This window comes from Megalops cyprinoides, chromosome 7 (genome assembly GCF_013368585.1).
Source record: "Megalops cyprinoides isolate fMegCyp1 chromosome 7, fMegCyp1.pri, whole genome shotgun sequence".
Classification (NCBI taxonomy): domain Eukaryota; kingdom Metazoa; phylum Chordata; class Actinopteri; order Elopiformes; family Megalopidae; genus Megalops; species Megalops cyprinoides.
This window is the reverse complement of record NC_050589.1, coordinates 1,503,597-1,519,204: the sequence shown is the minus strand read 5'-3', so window position 1 is coordinate 1,519,204 and position 15,608 is coordinate 1,503,597. Positions and strand designations below refer to the sequence as shown.

The 15,608-nt window shown below is 49.6% G+C and overlaps 2 protein-coding genes across 6 annotated transcripts in view; one reads left to right on the top strand and one right to left on the bottom strand.

Annotated features, from left to right (window-relative positions):
• The window catches only part of LOC118780865 (IQ motif and SEC7 domain-containing protein 1-like), a 38,174-nt gene extending 32,641 nt beyond the window's left edge, over window positions 1-5,533 (top strand). For 4 of the 5 annotated variants that reach the window (XM_036533601.1, XM_036533602.1, XM_036533603.1 and 1 more), the window contains exons 12-14: window positions 261-437; window positions 2,344-2,387; window positions 3,738-5,533. In XM_036533601.1, coding sequence (XP_036389494.1) covers window positions 261-437; window positions 2,344-2,387; window positions 3,738-4,160 — 644 coding nt within the window. In that variant the 3' untranslated portion in view covers window positions 4,161-5,533. The remainder of the gene's footprint in view (window positions 1-260; window positions 438-2,343; window positions 2,388-3,737) is intronic. The other variant, XM_036533605.1, reaches the window with a different exon arrangement.
• A 5,166-nt stretch (window positions 5,534-10,699) lies between these two features.
• On the bottom strand, window positions 10,700-13,916 carry LOC118780872 (cellular nucleic acid-binding protein-like). The gene is made up of 5 exons (XM_036533620.1): window positions 13,839-13,916; window positions 11,910-12,036; window positions 11,716-11,781; window positions 10,980-11,178; window positions 10,700-10,896 (listed from the first exon to the last, which is right to left on the bottom strand). The coding sequence occupies exons 2-5, from the start codon at window positions 12,016-12,018 to the stop codon at window positions 10,779-10,781; spliced, it is 492 nt and encodes a 163-aa protein (XP_036389513.1). The 5' UTR covers window positions 12,019-12,036; window positions 13,839-13,916; the 3' UTR covers window positions 10,700-10,778.
• Window positions 13,917-15,608: the final 1,692 nt, after the last annotated feature.

Here is a 15,608-nt window from a genome sequence, read left to right as displayed (position 1 = left end):
TGGAGGTGGAGGGTGGTGGGTGGAGGGTGGAGGTGGAGGGTTGCTGGTGGAGGTGGAGGGTGGAGGTGGTGGGTGGAGGGTGGAGGTGGAGGATGGAGGGTTGCTGGTGGAGGTGGAGGGTGGTGGGTGGAGGGTGGAGGTGGTGGGTGGAGGGTGGAGGGTGGAGGTGGAGGATGGAGGGTTGCTGGTGGAGGTGGAGGGTGGAGGGTGGAGGGTGGAGGTGGAGGGTGGCTGCTGAACTGCGTGCTCTATGTGTATAGCGGAGATTGAGAAGCAGAAGGGGGCAGTGCGGCCCAGCATGTCCCAGAGCTGCGGTCTGAAGAGGGAGGGGGGCAGCGGAACCCTGAGCCGCACCAGCCTGGACGACAGCTACGCCATGGGGGAGGGGCTGAAGAGGAGCGCACTCAGTAGCTCCCTGCGGGACCTCTCAGACACAGGTAAGGTCAAAGGTCAAGGGTGTGAGCAGCTAACCCGGCCTGCCGTGTGACACTGGGCACCTCTCTGCAGCCTGAACAAGCACAGGTCTGTGAGCGGGAGAGCACAGCTCTGTGAGCGAGAGAGCACAGGTCTGTGAGCGAGAGAGCACAGGTCTGTGAGCGAGTGAGCACAGGTCTGTGAGTGAGCGAGCACAGGTCTGTGAGCGAGTGAGCGAGCACAGCTCTGTGAGTGAGCGAGCACAGGTCTGTGAGCGAGTGAGCGAGCACAGCTCTGTGAGTGAGCGAGCACAGGTCTGTGAGCGAGTGAGCGAGCACAGCTCTGTGAGTGAGAGAGCACAGCTCTGTGAGTGAGAGAGCACAGGTCTGTGAGCGGGTGAGCGAGCACAGGTCTGTGAGCGAGTGAGCGAGCACAGGTCTGTGAGTGAGAAAGTACAGGTCTGTGAGTGAGAGAGCACAGCTCTGTGAGTGAGCGAGCACAGCTCTGTGAGTGAGAGAGCACAGGTCTGTGAGCGAGAGAGAACAGCTCTGTGAGTGAGAGAGCACAGGTCTGTGAGTGAGAGAGCACAGGTCTGTGAGCGAGAGAGCACAGGTCTGTGAGTGAGGGAGCACAGGTCTGTGAGTGAGAGAGCACAGGTCTGTGAGTGAGAGAGCACAGGTCTGTGAGTGAGAGAGCACAGGTCTGTGAGCGAGAGAGCACAGGTCTGTGAGCGGGTGAGTGAGCACAGCTCTGTGAGTGAGAGAGCACAGGTCTGTGAGTGAGGGAGCACAGGTCTGTGAGCGGGTGAGTGAGCACAGCTCTGTGAGTGAGAGAGCACAGGTCTGTGAGCAGGTGAGCACAGCTCTGTGAGTGAGAGGGCACAGGTCTGTGAGCAGGTGAGAGCATAGAGCCTGTAGGTGAACTGTTTAAGGGAGAGGGAGAACGAGAGAGAGAGTGAGAAAGTAAAAGAGAGAGCAAGTGAGAGAAAGAAAGTGGAAAATATAGAGAGGGAGGGAGAGGAGAAGCACTGCTCTCTCTTCCTCTGCTGCCTGCATTCAGTGCTGTGCTGCGGAGGCTAGAGAGGGCTGCTGCTCAGCTCGGGGATCAGCTCCCCCCTCAGCGCTCAGGATAAGGGCTTCTGTCGTGCTCTCTGTTGCCCTCTCATGGCCCTGCTGAATCAAACTGGAATATCCACATGTCTGAAACACGTTCTGGGTTCTCTCAGGTGTCATGTGACCTCATGTCCATCCTGTTTGGTACCGTCATGTGGCAGATCATCACAGAATCATCCGATCATTCTTCCTGATGTACACATTATTATTGTTTTTATTAGTAATATTATTAAATATTACTCTTTAAAGACCCTTAGAGTGGATTGAATGGGTTTGTTGAATCACTGTGCTCTCTCCTTCCAGTAAAATCCACTGATATTATAATCTATAATCCACTGGGATTATAATCTGAAATCCCCTGAGATTATAATCTATAATCCACTGGGAACTGCATCTTTGCAGTGCTTATGGTTGTGTGCTCCAAAGACGAGGGGGCAGATGGATTTCGTTATTTTCAGAGGATCAGTTTCCTCAGATTTCACGCCATATCACATTGCACGTTGTTAATCTGGTTTCGTTTTCTGAGCTTCAGATGCTAATATGTAAATATGATTGGCACATAGGTAGCAGCAGGCTGTGCTAACTCTAGGAGGCTGTAACAGTGAGGCTGTGTGACTGAGGTGAGGTCATAGTCCCGCCCCCTCACCCCACGCCCCCTCCCCTCTCATCCCAGCACCCATTCAGACCTGTCTCAGCCTGCTGTGTGTTGACATGCCCCCGTAGCGCCCCCCAGGGAGGAGGGACTGACAGAGCGCTTCTCGAGGCCGGGCGTATCGCCCATCCATCTCTAATCTGTGGTGTCGCATGTCCCGGGCAGGAGGCCGTGGCTGCAGGGCGGGATCTCTAGACAGCAGCGCGGAAGTAAGTAGGAGGGACATCGGAGGGCGTGGCCGCCTGGCCGTCTGCACCCCGCGGGGCCCGCTTCACTGCAGCCAGACCCTCCATTGACCCCCTGCCTGCCTGGAGCAGCATGCATGCCCGACCGCCTGCCTGCCAAGCCCCGCCCGGCCAGTGCAGTGACATCACTGATCATGTGACCGCTGACCCCTCCCACCCCGCGCCCCAGTAACACGCATGCCCCCCTATCGGCACTAACACTCGGGCCTTTGCCATCTGTCACTGGACCGCGGCCAGACGCTGTCCTTCTGGTTGTTTCTGTCCTGGTTTGTTTGGGTTGCCTCACCTGTGACCTTCGTGAGTGAATATTTTTGTGCTGTGTACATTTCAGCAGCTCTGCACCCCCCCCTCTGTTTCCATCCTGTCCCCATCCCGGGAAAAGCCCTTGCTTTTCCCCTCTGTGTTTCAGACAGTCTCAGTATCAGGAGACACTGCAGGGCCTCTACCCCCCGAAACTACAATGGACTTAATCACAGTTCATTCACGACATTCTGTGGAGTCAGGAGCTCCGCCCTCATCAGGAACTCTACTAATTGAAGCTGTACTCATGTCCTCAGATTACATACCTGAATTATTCAAACACAAACCAAAATAAGGTATTCACAAAGTGTGGGTTTGGGGAAATGCTCTCTCTGAGCTTAAATGTTATTTATTCCTAAGTAAGGTAAAAGAGTTCCTCACTCAAACTATAGATGATTCTCCATTGTTTAATCTAGTAGAATGCAAGCATAAAGTGGGTGGCAAGTTTGATTGCTCCAGCTTCTGCATGAAACGCATGTCTATTGAAAATATTCTTTTATCATTATGACATTTTTCAATAGCTTAAAGGACACCTAGGGTGATTAAAACACCAAGAACACCAGAATATACACACAATGTCAATCACTATGGAATGGTGACACTAGTAGAAACCAGTAGAAACCAAAGTCGCAGTCTCTGTAAAGATAAGACCTCAGACACTAACACCCTTGCAGATAAGACCGTGGAAAAGTGGGCTGCTCTTTGAATGGTTTACTGGTTTGTGTGTAAGCTGGTGTTTACCTTCCTGCAGAGAGGAGACAGATTTTTAGGAGTGAAGGATCTGGAATAGGTAAGAGGGGACACTGACAACTCTCTCAGATTTACAGACATCTTTAGCATGGTCATCTTCAGCATGCTGTTCTGGGATCAGTGATTCCACTGTCAGACTAAAGATTGGTTAGGGGAGTGGTGACTCCGCCTCCTGACTGATGGTTGGTTAGGGGAGTGGTGACTCCTCCCCCAGGCTGCGATTGGATGTCATTAGCAGTGACTCCGCCCTCTTGCTTCCCACAGGGGGCCACCATTAGCAGTCCATCGGGCCGCCGAAGAGACTCCACCCGCCGCAAGCGCCAGCCTCACAGCCGCCCTGCTGCCCCCTCCTCTCTCCAGGAGATCCTCTTCGGCGGGAAAAAAAGAGAGCCCTACCAGCAGGGCCATGCCCCTCTGTTTCAGCGTAGCCACACCCCACTGCTCGCGCAACCCATCCTCATCTCTCACACGCCCCGCCCCTACATGCCCCACCACGCCCGCCAGAGCGAGAGCCACACCCAGGTCCAGATCCGCACAAACCCCTCCCTGTACCGGCACTCCCACCACCTGGTCCACCGGTCCTCTCAGCAGTACCACCCCTACCACCGGAGGCAACAGAGCCTGGGCTCCCAGCATGCCTTTCACCACCCCGCCCCCAGGCCCAAACGTCTCAGCACAGTCGTGTGACGCTCGTGGGGCAGTGAGGGGCTGCAGTGAAGTAGCTCGCCTGCAGGGGGCAGCACCATAGTGTGCTCAGCTGTTTGGGGGAGGAGACAGCGTGAGGAAGGCACCATGATTCCGCGCTTCCATTTTACTGAGCAGAGAGGTGGACTTACCTACTGGCATCACCTGCTTTCTCCAGCAGGGGGTGCTAATCTGATCTCTACAGCGTTTCTTCACATTTCCTCCCTGTGTTAACTGCTCCGCCCTCCCCACAGAGCCTCAGCCAATCAGGGACAGCAGGGGACAGGTACAGACACACCATTGCTCCTGTTGCCATAGCGATGGCACCTCAGTTGACTTTTTACCAGCACCATTCCGGGACTTGCTTGCGTGTGTTCCCAGAAACCTCCTTTTTTTCCTGTTTTATTTACTCTAGGTTTGTGTGTTTACATCCTGTTAGAGCAGAGTGTGATTAAATATGACGTTTACCAGAAAAACAGACAGGTTCCCCACCGGAGCAAAACCCCTGAGATACAGACTCAGACACACTTACCCCAGCCTTTCGTGTAGCTGCAGGTTCCAGCCAGCCGTTAGAGGTCATAGTTGAATGTGCCAATTATTAAAGCATTTGTGCTTTTTCTGTGTTTCAAAATCACCGTATGTATCTCATGCATCAATGACTGCACATGAACTCAAATATAGCCAGCAGTTTTCCCTTTCATTTCATATTTTCTCACAGCATATTTTTGTTTCCTTTGATTCAAAACGGAATTCCTTGTTCAACAACAAAAAAGAAACACCTGTAATTCTGTTTGGCTCAGTTTGGTCACACTGAGAAATTAGCTCCTTCCAGGCTAGCGCTAACATGGCATTAAACAGAAGAGGTTTTTGTCGGGTTGACATACCCTCGATCATCTGGCTCTTGCAGAAGAGCCCCAGGAAACCGCTGCCCATGTGCACACACTGAGGGGTTTCCGTTCTGGACCAGGCTACCTCTCTACCAGCATTATTTCTCACAACCTTTTTAAAAGTGGAATTAAAAGGAAAAACATGCCAAACCTGACTGTAACATGCTCTAAAAGGCACATGTCCACATCTAGATCAACTGGTTCATGTTCGCCGCAGATGTAAGTGAAATAGCCCGTGTCGTTAATTGAGTAAACCCTCACAAGACACGGTCTTTTGTAGATTTCACAAAATGTCACTTCTTTGGCTCCCCCTACAGGTGAGAGGAGGGGTGTGCAGTGGTGACAACAGAGATCAGGAGTGTAGCTTTCTCGATTAAAATGAGAGTTCGACAGCTTCAGCACAGTGGCAAGTTTTCATCTTTCCTTACCTACATATAACAGGGATACCAGTTTAGGGACCTCAGAGTGTGGTTTGTTTTTTTTTTTTTTTGGGGGGGGGGGGGGGGGGGGGTTTAAGTGTGCAGGTAGGGGGAGTGTGGAACAGGGCGGTGATGATTCAAGGTGTTCTTAGTTGATGTGTAAATCCCTTTTTTAAGCCTAAGTTGACTGTATTGAGACCAGCATCAGAACTTTTAGTTTTTTATTTTTATGATTTTTCAAATGATATGTGCTGTGTATGTGTGTGTATAGACATGTATGCTGTATGTAAGCATACAGGGTAAGTGTATATACACACACACGGTGTATAGTGAATCTGTGAAGCCGTGTCCAGGAGCAGTGTGAGCCGTTGCTGTTTTGGGCCCAGTTCCATGTCGTGGTGTAGCTGTTGGTTCTGCCTGTCTTGTGTTCAGTGTGGCCCCACCGCCTGTCCAAAGCCGTGTTCCAGCCCCTAACCATCTCCGCCAGATTCAAGGAATGTTAAAGAAATATTGCATGATATGTTATTTCAGTGAAAATAGTGTCTCCACATTGTATATTTGTAAAATAAATAAATGTTAAAATATGTCTAAATGATCTACAGGACACACTCAAGAGTCACAGCGCACAGTGGTTCAGCAGCAAATATATTTGTGTGTATGGTGTGTGTGTGTGTGTGTCTGTGTGTGTGTATGTGTATGCGTGTGTGTGTGTGTGTGTGTGTGTGTGTAAATAATCACAGACCTGCTCACAGTTTTGGGATAAAATATGAGAGATATGAGGGAAATGTATATTATTGTGTCTAATGTAATAAATCATCAGTCCATGGATGCTGTGGTCCTGTCATCTGTTGGTATTTCGGTGTGAACACTCCGCCTTGCATCGTTCTCACATCTCAGCGGGACACGGCTGCCGGCAGACTCTGCTCTCTCTGCTGGTTCTTCACACGACACTATTTATATAACAGTATGACAGTGCCAGTAATATGCAGAATAAAGCATATCAGCACACAGTATGTGGTTATGAATATGGAAGGAGACCGAGTCCAGATGGGACCAGCTGCTGTCACTCAAAGCCTGCTGCAGGAAGTGAGATGCTGATGAACGTGGAAGTGACATCACGCCTGCTGACTTAAAGCCAATGTCAGAATTAAAGCTAATGTCACTATCTTAATAGTTTTCCATTTTTAATATCATGGGCAGTTTTTAATATTTTAGATATCTAAAAGTACAATAATATGTGAAAACAATGCAGTTAGACGCTGTCTTTGGACTTTATTTGAATGATGAGTCAAAAGCAGAAGCTGTTGGTTTTTCCGCTGAGGGGATATTCTCGTGAATGCTATCAGGATCTGCAGTGAGAATAAAAGAGCAGAAAGACTTTCCTGTCTGTCTTTCTCAGAGATAGAAAGAGTTTCACTTTTATTCAGTCAAAACACATCTACAGAACAGAGCCTCACTTACGGTAGGGAGCAATGCTTTTTAATAAAAAAATAAAGTAAAGTAAATAAATATATTATTTTCTAATCGAAAGTGTCAATATTCTAATCTAACCCAAGCCTCATGCCAGTTAGATATTGCCAGTGATATTGTCATTCTTATGCAGAAATGGAGGCTTGGTTTTCGTATTGCCGATGACCCTTTTATTTAAGTGCATTTTGTGGCTCAATACTAATGATCTGACCAGTGGATTCTATTGTAGGTTTTTTTATTGAGGTCATTTTTGTAGTTTTAACCTGTTATGCTGTATTTTGTGTTCATATGTTATTTCTGTATTTGTTGAGGTTGAACGCAACCCATAACAGAAACCAGAGAACGGTCCTTCCTGAAACAGGACATCATTAACCCCTTAATGCCTGGATTGCTGAGTGAGGTGATGGGAGTGGGAATGGCCCAGGTGTGTGTGTGTGTTCTCCTGCTGCCGTGTGTGGCTGTGGAACCCTGCCCCCCCTCCTGCTTCTGCTCTGCCCTGGATGACAGCGGTCTGCTGGTCAACTGCAGCGGTTTGAAGCTGACCGCCTTCCCCGCGCTGCCTGACCGCACGGTCATCCTCGACCTGCACAGGAACCGCGTTCGCAGGGTCCCACGAGGGGCGCTGGACAGGCTGCGGGGCCTGCAGCTGCTCCGGCTCGACCACAACCCTTTGGAGTGCGACCGCCACGTCATGTACCTGAAGAACTGGCTGGAAGACAACCGTGACCGCGTGACCGTGACCGGGGCGCGCTGCTCTCTCCCCGACCGCTCTGAGACAGACATACAGCGTCTGACGGGGAATGAGTTCCCGGCGCAGGAGAGCTCTCAGAAGCTGGACTGCAGGTCGTACGTCAGGAGAGACGGCCTCATGCTGGGCGTGGCCTGCCTGTCAACTCTCATCTTGGGGGCCCTGGTAGTGCGAGTCCAGAGACGCGTCAGTCCAACAAAGGGTTAACATTCCACCCTGTCTCTCCGAGATCCAGCTATGGGAGTGCACCACACAGGAGCACACACCAGCTCTCATCTCTGTAATACAGCAGTACACTGTGTAACACTGTATTACACTGTGTTACACCATATAACACTGTGTTACACTGTGTTACACCGTATTACATTGTGTTACACTGTATTACACTGTGTTACACATTGTCTCACTCTGTTTCAGTAACTGTTTGCCTGCAGGTCAGGGTGCCTCCGGAATACCAGCTTATGTCCCTGTTTATAGCCATAATATAACCCATGTGTGCGTAGCGGGTTTATTCTGCAGCAGCTGTGAAAGGCCGTGTGAGAAACCCCTGTAGCAGATTATCCAGGATTCAAACCCGCATCTATCCACGTTAGTCAGTTTCAGTGCTTTACCAGACCTGAGTGTAATATAAGAACATGTATTTGTTATCAAAGCTGTAAACTCTCACCTAATTAAAAATTTAGCATTAAACTCTGACTGCCTTGTTTTTTTAGTCTTCACTCCATGTCTTGTCAAAACACGCTGTTTAGAGGCCACAGCATGACGGGACATTCTCAGATGAAGAGCCCTTCATGTTCACTGAACAGAAAACTTGCATCAGTAAGGGAATGAATTTGGTCAAATATCCATGGCAGTTATTTTCACTGAGCTATGCTCATGCCATAGTTAGCCATATATATTAACACGTTAGCATACAGCTGTTGGCTTTTCCACCAAAGATACTCTTTATCTGTGTTCACCAGAAGTCCTTCCTGTGTGACGTGACTCAGAGTTCGCCCTGACCGCTGCGTCCACACTCGAGCCGAAATGGAGGACATAGTGCAGGCACTGTCAGAGAGGTGTGATCCGCCCCCCGCCACGCCCCGGCCAGCGACGGACACCCTGAGGGACGAGCGAGTGTCACCTGGCCACGCCCTCCAGCATGAGAGCTCCAGCTGCTTGTCTCCTCCCTGGGCTTGCACCCACAGGTAAGCCAGTCTGGCGATACAGCAGTACGAGCATACACCACACTCAGGAATATACTACAGCAGGGCACCCCTGCTGGTGCCCTCCAGCATCGCCGCCCCAGAGAAATGCATCCTGCTTCCTCACAGCTGGCAGGGATGCCATCCTGTTTGCTGCAGCAAACATCAGTGAAAACTTAATAATAATGAATAATTAAAATGGTGGCGCTGATGCTAATTGCTGTCATTCTTATGAATCATTCAGCAATAAAAGAATCGCTCAGTCCCTCACACTTTATCTGGCCACACTGACAGGGCTGTTCTGAGGCAGCCTGACCATCTGTTAGCGTGTTCCCTCTAAGGTTTCTCAGAAGTGGGACCACTGCCAGAAAAACCCATCATTTATAACTCAGGTCACCAAAATTCCATTTCACATAAAACACCATCTGCTGCTAAATAATTTAATACCTTGAGATTTAATATTGCTGTGCTATGATGATTCAGATTGTACAACGTGAACTCCAATCTGAATAAATTCCAGTTTATGATTGACAACCATTTTTCATGCTTTCAGTAGACTGACTGCGTACATGACTAATCATATTTGCCACAGCTTACAAGTACAAAGTGATTTTAACAGTATCCTCTCATTCAGTGGGATCATTTGCTGACATTTTACAGTACACTGATTCACCATCACAGTACACTATCTGGAATACCCAAGGTGTAAAACATTGGTGTCTGACTCAATACCCTGTATTTGCATTCTGGGACACACACTACAGTCTCACCACACCAGGAACAGTATAGTCACCTGTCTCCCCACACCAGGAACAGTATAGTCTCCTGTCTCACCACACCAGGAACAGTATAGTCTCCTGTCTCCCCACACCAGGAACAGTATAGTCTCCTGTCTCCCCACACCAGGAACAGCTTCCCTCGCTTCCCTGTACCTGCATATTTAACCACTTTCAGCAGAATCTGTGACGGTGGACAGCTAAAGAGCTCTTAAGTGATGCCTATTTGTGATGAAATGAAGGAATTCAGTCACAAAAGAAATGTCAGTCTTCTCCCCCTTCCTCCTCGAGTTTATTGAGTTTAAAATTACATTTCCATATTCTCCGACTTCGTTGCATTTACCTTCTGACAAACCGAGTGCAAGCAAATTAAATCTTTACAGTAGTCTAAATGATATATTATACAAAAATAAGATTCGATTTCTGTGGAAAACGTTTCTTGCAACTTTCTGTGGTTCCTGCACTTACTTTCTTAGGTAAAATGAGCTGAAGCACTTCAGGGAGCTTTTACCCATGAAATGAAGAACCTGGCACATCACTGACTTTGTACAACCAGAATGAAGGATTTGTTTGATCTTAATTCTTCCAGAATCTAGCCAGTTTATTAATATAACATTTAGCTCCTGTTAACAACCTAATGTGTGTGTGCAGCTCAGTCACGCAATGATCGTATGTTGTGAACTGATTCCCATCTCAGACACTCATTCCCACACACACACGCAAACACACATCCACACACACACACACACACACCTTATGTAGAATTGCGTGGTTCCCACCTGGCAGTTTGGAGAGGCCCTCTGAATCACCCCCTCCCACCGTATTGCTGTTTCACTCCCACTCATCACTCTCCCATCACCCCCCTCCCCCTGAAATCTCCGAGAAGGGGACTCTTTCAAGGAGCACAAGATGCATCACCTCTACCAAACTAAACACAAACTTCTTTTGTACTGAATGCAGAAAGTCGATTTTTTTCCAACCCCTTTAACATGTCAAGAGCTCAGTAGCCGGAGGCTGGCCTGGATCTGGCCTGTGCCAAGCCTGGGCCTGGCCTCTATCGGCCATCCACTGGCCAGCCAAGCCGCTTCAGAGAAAATAAGTATGATTGAGAAAAGGGAGGGGCCTGGCTGTGGCGGGTCAGGCGCTGGCTTCGATCGTGCACTCTTTGGCCAGGTGTCCGGTCTTCCCGCAGTTGTAGCAGCTGACCTCGCTGGCCTTGCTGCACTGCACGGCCACGTGCCCGATCTCCCCACACCTGCAGGGACAAGAGCGGCGTTAGCGTGCTAGCAGACACTGAGGCAGTTAGAGGCCGCTGGAGGCCGCATGCTCGGCCCTCACCTGTAGCACTTCACCTTCTCGCAGAGCTTCTGGATGTGGCCGAAGCCGCCGCAGGAGTAGCACTTCTGCTCGTTGGCGTGATCGCAGTCGCGCGCCACGTGGCCCGCCTTGCCACAGGTGTAGCAGCACTGCTCCCGCTCCCGCTTCGGCTCCTTGCAGTCCCGCGAGATGTGACCGCTGCGGTGGCAGTTATAGCAGGCTGCGGGGACAGACCAGCACGGCACGGCTCCCGTCACAAAGCGCTGCCGTAACCCTCCCGCGTTCCACGTTTCATTCCATTACATGCGCTCTTAAGCTGCGTTTTAACCAATCATCTTCAAGTAGGGCTAGAAGCCATGCCCCCTTTCCAGAAATCTCTTCAGCAGCTTGCTAGCAGCGTTGGCAATCAAAAATGCTTTCTGTGCCATGACACGGAATTTGCTTGATCATTTTTCAGGCAAGCGATCAAACCCGCAGCGAAACAATTTTGCTTCGTGTTCGGTTAAAATGCAGCTTTACAGAGCAACGTACCGTTTTATCCACTTACAGCTGCATATTTACTGAGGCAATTGTGGATTAAGTACCTTGCCCAAGGGTACAGCAGCAGGGAATCTAACCAGCAACCTTTTGGTCACAAGCCCTGCCCCCACCCCCCACTGCTGCAGCTGCTTCCTGTCAGCTGCACCTGGTCTGAGGGCACAGTGTCACACGGCAGACGGAAACAGGTACAGACAGACCCCAGGCGCAGAACGCTTACCGTCCTCGGTCTGCTCACAGTCCCTGGCGATGTGGCCTTGCTCTCCGCAGCGATAGCAGAAGAGATCTGTGAAGGGAAGTGGTGGAGTTTTACCAGCACTCTGAGACAGGAATCAGGCAGAGGCTGTGAAAGCATTTTCACTTTAATCAGGACCTTGGCTTCCCGTTCAGACGGCCCCCTCCCCTCCTCCTCACCTTTCCCGCGACCTCGCCCCCGCCCACGCCCTCGGCTGGCGTTCGGGCAGTTCTTCACCCAGTGGCCAGAGCGGCCGCAACCGAAACACTCGCTGCTGCTGGAGTCCATCCCTGTGAGCTGCTGCTGCTGCGGAGATAAACACCACACTGTTCACACTGCAGACCCGCCAGGCCACGACCGCTCCACATACCACTGTGCCTCTAACATCTCCCAAAATACACCGCAGTGAAGCAGTACAGGAGCATCAGACAGGACACCACCCTCAGCTGCCATTTACCACGTGCAACAATGCCAGAAATGTCAGGCCGGGCAGCTGATGGGGTAATTAAGCAAGGGCAAAAGCCAGAGCTGAACACGTTCTGCCTGAGCTGACAGAGCAATGACGACAGCGGGCTGTCTCCCTGCCGGTCGTGATCAGTTTCCAGACTTGCAATGCAGGTGCGTGCACAGCGAAGACGGTTTGACCGATCTGACAGGTGTGACCGGACATGACGCCAACTCTACACTTACGATCTACTTACAAAATGCCCGCGTCATCCTAACAAGAGTGTGTGCTGCAGGAAAGACCACACGACAGCTAGATTTACAAAGTCAGAAAACCGCTTACATGAGGCGATTCGGATTATTCTCGCTTACGTACCTAAAAATTCAGCCACCAAACTCAACAGGACGTTGCGCATTTAGCCAACACACGCATTCTGAAACTAACTACTCACTAGAATAAACGAATGTAAGTCAGCTGATTCATTTAGTGCAGGCGGTCGAAAACACACAAGTAAAAACTCTGGTTCGTCACTCATCTAGCTAATGATGGCTGCCTTGAGTGAGCCTATAAGATGGAAAATATTAGCTAGTTAGTAAATTAGCTTGTCTAGCCCAGCAGAAGAGGCCCACGTGGAGCCATGCTAACGCTACCTACATTCTACCTTACAGTTAGCCGGCTAATTAGCCAGATGGAGACTGTCCAGTCAGCGATTGGGTGGTATTTTCTACAAATGTGTTTGTGTTATAAGGTTAAATGGTTCAGTCATGGGACTAACCAAAGAAAAGAGTATTTTCTAGATCTTTTCATATTATTGCAATTAGACAGAAACACAGCCTGCCAACTAGGCCTGACAAGCAAGCTCTATAGTTTGCCAGCTAGGGACCTACTTTCGATTTATGCGTACACAAAATTCTCATTTCTTAGCTAACTTCATTTTCAAATTTCTTTCAAAACGACCAGAAGACGATGCAATTCAAAGGACCAACGTGGTTTGCTAGATAATATTACTGGAATTCACTCAGGACAGTAAGACAACTTGAGACATCTACTAGCGAATCTTTATTGAGGGAAAAGAGGCCCATGCCGTCCAGGACTAGCGGGGACTCAGCTCGACTGCTATTCAGTGCTGCATGTACTCAGCTGCCGAGGCCTCTGAAGGGAATCCGAGCCTAAGCAGCTAACTGGCGAAACCGGGTATCAGACGGACCCGTGTCTTTAGCTGGATCAGCTGGATCATCCCGTTTCCCGCAGTCACGCAACGCACAGCGCCCGGCTCCGAAGCACTCACCCGGCCGCCTGCACCGCGCCCCCGCGGCCTCGGCTCTGGAGGTGCCTTCTGAGAAGCCCCAGCACTGAATTCCCCGGCTGTTTTTACCGCCAGACTGCAGGGGCCTGACAGGCCGGTGGATCTAAAGCGGTGCGGTAATTTAATTCAGTAAATTAGCGCCTCGATGCGCCTTTCCCGCGCGGTGCCTGGCGCAGCGGGCCGCGGAAAGTCGCTCATTTAGCCAGTTAGCCGGTTAGCACCTACTCTTCACGACCTATTCGCACCGTTAGCCAGCTCCATTCTGTCATACCTACTGCCCTGTGAGAGTAATACATTATAAAAATCAACAATATACATTTTTAAAAGACTTTTTTTTTGAACATTTGAGGGACTCACCGTACTGAATTAGCTTTAGCGCTGCTGTTTGTTTTCGCTCCCTGCTCTCTCCTCTGCGCCGCACGCGGTTTGCGCACGAGGCCTTTGCGGTCAGCCCCTCCCCCTGGACCCCCGGCCCACGGCGCGCTGCTTCCCAGCGACCAATCGGAAACGAGCGACCGTGGACACCGCCTTCGGAAAGCGTCCAATCACCGGCTGGATGTGGAAACGATGTCCCGCCTCCTGTCAGAAATTCACTGATCAGCGTCCCAGATGCCTCTGCGCGACGCCGTGCAAAGGAAAGCAAATTATTTTGCTAATCAAGAGTCTCAACAGAATTAGGGCACTTAAGGAAAGTGCCGAAAGTGACCCTCAGAAACGTGTGTTATATATAATAGCTTCATTGCAAGTGTCCTATTTCCCACCTGATTTTGGATTTGACCTAAATCATATCGTGTAGAATTATGTCACACACATTTTTACCCCCAGTCTCTTTTCTATCGCCATGACAGAAATATCCATATTGCAACTTGCTGCAGAGAAGTCAAGGAGTATAACGCCTGTCCTCTCAGCCCCAAACAGCAGGTCTCTGTCATGGATCTAATGGTGAATCCACTCAAATGCAGCTCCTGGACCTGTTAAAGAGTCCTTCTGCCACATGCTCATCTGTGCCTCAGAGGAGTGGTTCGCTCACAGCAGGAGAGGTGAGCAGCACTTTGAACTTTCAGAGTAATGCAGTAAGCCACACCCCACCATAAGCATTAAAGAGGAAGAGGCCCCTCACCAAAACCAGGACTGACTATAATAAAGGATAACATCAAACAAAAATACATCAAAGAGGGATGAGAAGAATGTGAAGAAAAACAGTAAATGTGAATACATTCCTGCGGAGTTGCATCATGACACAGCACCTATACGCATTCTGAGATAGTGAAGGGCGGAGGGCTGATCAGTCTGTACCTGCAGGCCATGTCTCATCTCTAGGCCATTCATCACTTCTGTCTGTATTTTATCAATTTATGGACAGGCATTAATGCATAATATTTGGACACATCAGAGCTGAGCTCATCAGAGCTCCTCGGATACCCTTTGTGAGACATTTCACTTATGGAACAGAGTGTGAATGTTAGAGCAGCAGATCGATAAAGAGAAACCTGAGCACCTCAGAGAAGCCTTCCAGGAAGGATGTGCTCTTTGTAAAACCTCGCTGTACAATCAGAGATCATCCCGCACCTCCAGCAGAGCTGGGGTTTCTGCTCATCCATAAAATACTCAACACAGAAAGGATTCTGCTCACCTTGAAAACATTTAACACAACTATGGTTTCTGCTCACCTGGGCATATTCAGCACAGACATGATTTATATTACCTGAATAATAGGCAACTGTGCAAAGGGAGGTCTGTTGTTTGAAATGCTCTTCATTTATTGAGATGATTTAAACAAATTCAAACAAACAACTGACACCTTCATGGAATTTCACTGCAGGCTCATCCATCCCATCCCTCCAGCTGCTTTTGGGATCAGATGGTATGAGCTGGACTCCTTCCTCCCTCCATCCCCATCTAAACCCAACTTTTATTTAACTTTTATTTAACTTTGATTTAAGAAAATGACTCCTTGAGACGTCATGTCTCAGTGGCTTTGGGAAGTGTGGCATGTGAATGTATTCTACAAGATGTCAGAATCCAACTTAGGGGCTCTTTGGCCATTATGAGCAGGCTGGTGTTGACAAAGACCAGCTTCCACAGTGTGAGATTCTGCTCTGCTCTCCTTACACTGCCCAATCAGAG

Coding starts and splice junctions, on each gene's coding strand:
- LOC118780872 (XM_036533620.1), bottom strand. CDS start 12,018: ATGGACTCCAGCAGCAGCGAGTGTTTCGGTTGCGGCCGCTCTGGCCAC. Junction 11,782..11,909: donor GGGGCGAGGTCGCGGGAAAG/GTGAGGAGGAGG, acceptor TTCCCTTCACAG/ATCTCTTCTGCTATCGCTGC. Junction 10,897..10,979: donor GAGAAGGTGAAGTGCTACAG/GTGAGGGCCGAG, acceptor TTGTCCCTGCAG/GTGTGGGGAGATCGGGCACG.